The sequence below is a fragment of the Gekko japonicus genome, unplaced genomic scaffold, assembly GCF_001447785.1.
Source record: "Gekko japonicus isolate JY-2015 unplaced genomic scaffold, Gekko_japonicus_V1.1 scaffold3133, whole genome shotgun sequence".
Lineage (NCBI taxonomy): Eukaryota > Metazoa > Chordata > Lepidosauria > Squamata > Gekkonidae > Gekko > Gekko japonicus.
The window spans coordinates 48986-55989 of NW_015166518.1; the positions used below are offsets into that span (position 1 = coordinate 48986).

The following is a 7004-nucleotide window of genomic DNA, read 5'->3' on the forward strand; positions in this document are numbered from 1 at the left end:
TGCAGCATAAACCCATTGAAAGTGATGGATTTCTGGCTGGAGTTCGCTGCGTGGGATTCTAATATAAATCCTACGATTAGGGTTGCTGCCTTTTTCTTTTGCTCTGCTTCTGTGCCGCAGAGACACATTTTTGTTAACTGCTTTTAATTGTTTTTAATTGCCCGGTTTCCTTTTTTTTTTTTGCCGCTTCCCGGCGCGCCGCGGCTGCCTCCTAATCTCAGCAATCCCCTGTGCCCGTTGATACCGATCCGTTGTTCCCTAGAGGCAGAGAAAACGGCCTCAGGAGCGTGTCGTGGTCTATGGTCACACACACTAAATAAATAATCCACTTTCAGAGCACTTTCCGACTGCATTTTACTGTGTGGAACTGACAAGATTCAGTTGGAAAGTGCTTTGAAAGTGCATTGTTTAGTATGTTCCGCACTCTCCTTTTAATCTATGTTCACTGTGGTGTCCTCCAAGCAATTCTGCAATAAAATTGAACTCAGCCTTTTTAATCCAGGGTTTCCCCCCCCACCCTGCACTAAAATCAAGTTCAGCCTTTGGATTTTTGGTCCCCCCCCCCTTCTGCATTACATTACCTCCCTTCAGTGATCAGCCTGGTTTCAGCCTGCTGTTGCCCCAGGGTTATTTAAATACTGTTTTGCCAGGGACTTAAATTGCCTTGACTTGAACACTGAGAAAATCTGGAATGGCAGGCAAATACGGAAAGGACTGTGACCTCAGCCTTCGATGATTTCCTCCCATTCCTTTGTTTTTGAGGGGCCAGTCTGATGAAGAGCCCAGGAGACCTTGAAATCCAGCTTTGGGGTCTTTCTGTGTGTTTTGGGTGTAGGCTGTGTTTGTCTAGCAGGAGAACAGCGCAAAAGTCCAGCAGCACCTTAAAGACTAACAGCGTTTGAGTCAAGGTAGGAGCTTTTGTGAGTCACTGCTCACTTCTTCAGATCTGTTACTTCAGATTTTGTTAGTCTTTAAGATGCTACTGGACTCTTACACTTTTTTGGGGGGGGGGGTTGTAGTGAGGATATTTTAATAAGCAGTTAGTTTGGGTTTAAAAGTGAACCACATAGTTTTCTATACAATCCATGTAACCATCTCTGTCTCTATTAGTAAGCAACTTGCAGCCTGCTAGTTATAGTGAACCAGACACCCATGATAACCACTACACCATACTGACTCTCTGGTAATCTAAAATGCAGCCTATGCCAGATTAAGTGAAGATGCAGGGATTGAACCTGGGACTTTTCTGCATACCAAGCAGATGCTCTACCACTGAGCCACACCCCCTCCCTCCCTAAATGGGGCTTACTGGCAGGAGAGTGTTTTTAGGATGGCCTCCTTGGTCTGCGTACATCCATGGTAATTTTCTTCCTTTTTGATTCGTGGTTGGGGTGGCTGGCTGCATGGGCATCCTGTCTACCCTACTCCTTACAGTTTAGCCAGCACCACTGTAACTGTGGGTCCTCAGACTACCCCAGAACATAGAAAAAGGGATGGCAAAAGGGTACCCCCTGCCCATTGCTTTCAGACCCAGAGTACACAATCCAGAAGTCCAGTGGAAGAATCAGTGTGGGTTTTAAGTCTCCTGAAGAAGTCTGTGGTCAGCTAAAATTAGTTAAAATGTAAATTTACAAGAAAGTTTTATCTTAAAAGTAATCAATCCTGACTTGCTGAGATCACTCAAGGTTCTGGCCACAGAAACCACAGTCATCATTTGTGACAACAGAGGACAAATATTACAGAAGGGTATTCTTAAGACAAAGGCCCCTTTAAAGCAGCTTTTATAATCTGTTTTAGTAGCCAGTTGCTAATGGATTTTTTCTGTCATTTCAACCAGTCGTTTAATAACCAGCTGCTAATGGATTTTATTTCATACAAAGCAGCTCGTGTCCCGTTGGCAAAGCAGGACTGAGTGAGTTTTTGATGTAAAGTGCTCTCTTCCATTTTTTTCACCTCTTCTTTGCGCTTCTGAATCGTAGCGTGCTGTTTAAAATGTCTGCAGTGCTTCTGATAGTGTCGCTTTACCCCACCCTTTTTTTGCCACTCGATCTTTCTCGCTTTTCTTAACGTTCTAAGTTGAGCGCTACAGGGCTAAGGCTTTGTGAACTGGCATCTTTTGTGGATGTATTTGCAAGGTGGTTCTACAGCTGCCTTGTAGCCGGTGCTCCCTCCAAGCTGTGGAGTCTTGTGAGCAAAAATTCTACTTGGTGAGCTACTGGCATTAAAGCTGGGAGTGAGCGATTTGGCTGCTGCATAAATTAGTTTGCTCTGGAGCCGTCCTTCCTGCGCTGAGACAAGAATGCGTGAGCTGGAGGCGAAAAGACTGAACCAGCTCACACTAACTCAGCTTAGAGGGAACACTGCCTTCTAGCATCTTGCTGCTCGCAGATTGGAAAAGGAGTTACAAGTGGGGACATTTTCCCAATACACATTTGTTTTACTCACAGCAGAAAGTGATCACTGAGAAGGTCCAGATCACCACCTATTTGCAGAAGAGAGGAACCAGCTGTTTTGCATAAGAATCAAGTCATGGAGATAAGAAAGGAAGGGACTGCGTCTCCCTTCCTCTGTCAAGGGAGCCTGTCACCTCCTATTGCAAGATGTCAGTGCAAGGTAGGCTGTGAATTCTGCTCCCCTTTCTCACTTGAAGCATTGCAAGGGGGAAAAAAATTAAAATCTCTACTTGGACCTGTCTGTTGTTAGCAAAGGCTCCTTCCCTTCTTTCAGAGCCTCCTATCCTTCGAGGAGGTGGCCGTGTATTTCACAGACGAGGAGTGGGCTCTGCTGGGTCCTGGCCAAAGAGCTCTTTACAGGGAAGTCATGCTGGAGACCTATGGCAACGTGGCCTTTCTGGGTAAGCAAGTGGTAAGAGGGGGAAGTCCTGAGTGATTTTGTGAGTGTCCCGAGAATTCTCTGGAAGAGGTCCCTCTCTGTCCTTTATCCCCCTTCCTCCAAATGCAAGTTATTAAGTTTCCTGGAGAATTGATGATTGTTAAAGTAGACAGCTGCAAAGACGTAAATAACCAGTCTGTTATCTTTTCAAAAAAAGAATCTTGGATCTACAAACCTGACCTCATTTCCAGGTTGGAGGAAATGGATGAGATGGATGTCCAAGACTCAGAGGACACGAGGAGCTTAACAGGTACTTCTTTTGATATGATGAGGGAATAGCCCTTCAGATTCTGCGAACTAGGGTTCTAGATTCTTTCCACCGAGAGTATGTTGATCAGTCTTCCCCTGGGGATTCCTGGCTGGTATCTGTGTAGCTTTGTCACATCCCTTCATGTCTGGATCTAGGGTTGTCAGACTCAACCTGGTAACCAGTGGGGAGGGTTGAGGGCACAGAAGGGTGTGTGTGATCGTGGCTACCTAATTTACAGGAGAACCTGGAAGTGACATTGTGTAGTTCTAGGAGCTGTTGGAAATGCTAAACGAAAACCATAGAGTTTCAGGCAGTTCGTAGGTTTTGTCCTAGCCAACATCACTGTCTTTTAATTTAATTTTTTTTAAATTCTACCTCTGTTGCTTGGAGAGGCTGCTGACAGGAGGCTTCCCACTATAGCGAGAGGCCTGACAGCCCTGTCTGGATCTAAAATTAATCTGGGCTCCTTTTGATAGTGCCTAGCGTTGTAGGCTCAAATCTTAAGTCTTGGCAGAAATAGTTTCTCCGTTCTTAGATTCTGTTTCCTGCCAGAGCAAGAAGTCTCTCTTTTTTCTCTCCCAAAGAAGATTCAGCCATGGCAGTGATGCCGGAGAGATTTTCAGAGGAAGACCTTGCTTCCGAAGACACACTGGACTATTCCCTAGAACAATCTCCAGAGATCCTGACAGAGCTGATGGAGGGTGAGTTACTTTATGGCCATATTAGAGAAACAGACAAGGCATAACCTGTGAGGATTTTTTTCATTATGAGAGACATTATGTTGGAAGGTCTGCAATCCAGGCTTTGGGCCACCTACTCAGATTACTCCTCTGAATTTTCATGGTAGTTGACCCGTAAGCATTGGAATTGGCTTGAGTATGGTCGTTCTGCATGTCTGCCATTTCTCTGAATTGCTTCTGCTGCAGAATTGGATTATTTCTTCTGCATGTGGTCAAATAATCAGGAGTATCCTGTGAAGGTGCGGGCATCACAGCACCAACCCCACCTTTTTAATTTTTTTGTGCACATATCGAGACTGCAACGTAACACTAAAAGACTATCCTCCTCCTCTTCCAGTGAGACTTTCGTCACGGAACCCCTGCAGTTTTTTTTAAATTGTGTGCATGTACTCTGGTGCAGTGTTCCCTCTAAGCTGAGTCGGTGTGAGCTAGCTCACAGCTTTTTAGCGTCCGGCTCAGACATTTCTGTCGTAGCTCAGGAAGGAGGGCTCCAGAGCAAACTAATTTATGCAGCAGCCGAATCGCTCGCTCACAACTTTAATGCCGGTAGCTCACCAAGTAGAATTTTCTGCTCACGAGACTCCACGGCTTAGAGTGATACTGTGACGCACCACTAAAGGATCTCCCTTCCCACACCCCTCCATAGACATGACTGGTCTGATTCCTTCTCTCCTTGTGGTTTTTAAATCATGCAGGGCTCTTTTTGCAGCAGGAACTCCTTTGCATATTAGGCGACACCCCCCCTAATGTAGCCAATCCTCCAAGAGCTTACAATGTTTGCTTCATGATTGAGTGGGGTGATTTTTTTTTTTAAAGAGGTCACTGGTGGGGTAGGGGGATTCTTTGGTTTGTCCTTTTTTTTTTTCTGGTATAGCCATTTTGAGGCCACAGAATCTCTTTTTGGATTCCAATTTCAGGACTGGCCAGTGAAGACATGGCGAAGCTGGAGCAGTTGCAGAAGGCTCTACTGCAGTTTATTGTTCTGTGCCAGAGCAGGTTCCTCGCTCTCTGTTCCGTTTACACGCATTGGATGCGCGTGAAGCGGAGGACGTTCCTAGCAGCCGGGAGGAGGTCAAGCATGAGGCGGAGACGGCTGCTCGGCAACATCGATCGGTACTCGCGTCGGGCGCGGATGCATTGGTTTGCCCTCGCTGGCGTGCCTGTGCCCCATCGTTACTGGGTACGCCCGAGGAACACGGGCTGGTGGGAGAATGTCATGCTCGGACTCCAGGCTAACCAACAGTGGCTGCAAAATTTCCGGATGACCCACGAAACGTTTTCCGAGATTGTGTCGGTGATGAAAGGACGGCTGCTGCGGCGCAAGACCAGCATGCGCGAGCCCATTCCTGTGGAGAAGCGCATAGCGATCGCCATCTGGTACCTGGCCAGTGCAAATACCTACAGGGAGGTCGGGGAGAAGTTTGGTGTTGGAGTGTCTACGGTCGGGGAGGTGGTCCTCGAGGTCTGTTTCGCGATGGAGGTAGAGCTGTATCACAAGACTGTCTGCCTAGGTCCCGACGTTGCTAAGGTAACCCCTTTAAAAAAAAGATCTCTCTCTTATCGATACATGAAACTGCTGAGCGGTCGGGTTAGAACGGATAAAAGGAAGTACTTCTTCACCCAAAAAGTGATTAACACATGGAATTCACTGCCACAGGAAGTGGTGGCGGCTACAAGCATGGACGGCTTCAAAAGGGAATTAGATAAGCATATGGAGCAGAGGTCCATCAGTGGCTATTAGCCACAAGGTATAGATGGGGGGGGTCAACAGTGGGAGGGCTTCTAATGTCCTGGCCCCACTGGTGGACCTCCTGATGGCACTGGTATTTCTGGCCACTGTGTGACACAGAGTGTTGGACTGGATGGGCCTTTGGCCTGATCCAACATTGGCGTCTCTTATGTTCTTATCCTGCACTAGTATCTTTTACTGCAAGGTCCGGTGCGAACATAATTACTTTTTTGGGAGGGGAATTTTCAAATCATATGCCGTTGCTGTTTCCAATGACATACTTGCTGTCCTTTCAGATAATGGATGGATTTGATCGCCTGGGGTTCCCTCACTGTATTGGAGCCATAGACCGAATGCCCCTCCTGACTCGCGCCCCGGGCAGGGGGCTCGACGAGCATGGGAACGTCAAGAAATACTCCTCCGTTCTGCTGCAGGGAACTGTGGACCATACTGGACGGTTTACCAATGCGGAGATGGAGTGGAGTGGGAGCAACCAGGATGCTTTTGTCTTCAGCAACTCCACACTCTGCACTGCCATGGACGCCGGAGGGTATGTTCCAGGGAACCCTATCCTCCATCTTGAAGGGCTGTCTGTTCCAGCCCTCATAGTGGCGGATGGAGACTACCCCATGAGGCGGTGGCTGATGAAGCCGTTTGACCAATGCAGGGGCAGGCGTGAGAGGAACTTTAACTCCGCCTTGCATCGGGCACGAAACGTGGCCGAGTGTGCCTTTGAACGGCTCAAGGCTCGTTGGCGGTGCCTCTCCGCACGCCTCAATGTGTTTCAGGAGAACGTGACCTCTCTAGTCAGAGCCTGTGTCATCCTGCACAATATTTGTGAGGAAAAGGGACATGAAATATTGGCAGAACACTCTGAGCAGGGGCACACCCTGGCGGACCACTGTGATCCTAAACCAGCCAGAGTGCACACGGAGGAGACGGTGGACTTTGACCCGAATGACGCGCAGTGTTTAGCCGAAGGAGAAGCTGTAAGAGAAGTCGTAGCCAACTACATGATTGCAAACCTGCAGTGCTGAAAGCAGGGGTGTGTGCATGATTATTTTTTTTGTCTTCAGCCTTCTGTATGTAGCATTTCACATCAATAAAAACTTTACCTTTCCTGAAACACCCGTCGACCATTTAATAACTCTTCGGGGCTGGGCGGGGGGGTTGAACTCAACATGCACAGAGACCGAGACCTGGGTGGTTGTCCAGGAGAGGAGGAGGGTGGCATTCCATTAGTGCGCTATTGCTAGTGGTATTATTTTAAAAATTAAAAAGAGGTTGCACAGAGGGGAGGGGGAAGGTGAGAGAGATGGGGGCAACTCCAGCATTATTGTGGCCTTCTCACTGGGGTTTTTCCATTTTTGGCATCGGGGACGCTTGCGTTTGT

General features: G+C 47.7%; 1 protein-coding gene across 1 annotated transcript; it reads left to right on the forward strand.

The window, feature by feature from the left end:
* The first annotated feature begins 2758 nt into the window (after positions 1–2758).
* On the forward strand, positions 2759–6669 carry LOC107111320 (putative nuclease HARBI1). Its single transcript, XM_015412281.1, has 5 exons — positions 2759–2854; positions 3050–3142; positions 3727–3843; positions 4800–5410; positions 5908–6669. Exons 1-5 carry the CDS (start codon positions 2821–2823, stop codon positions 6646–6648), a joined length of 1596 nt encoding a protein of 531 aa, XP_015267767.1. The 5' UTR covers positions 2759–2820; the 3' UTR covers positions 6649–6669.
* Positions 6670–7004: the final 335 nt, after the last annotated feature.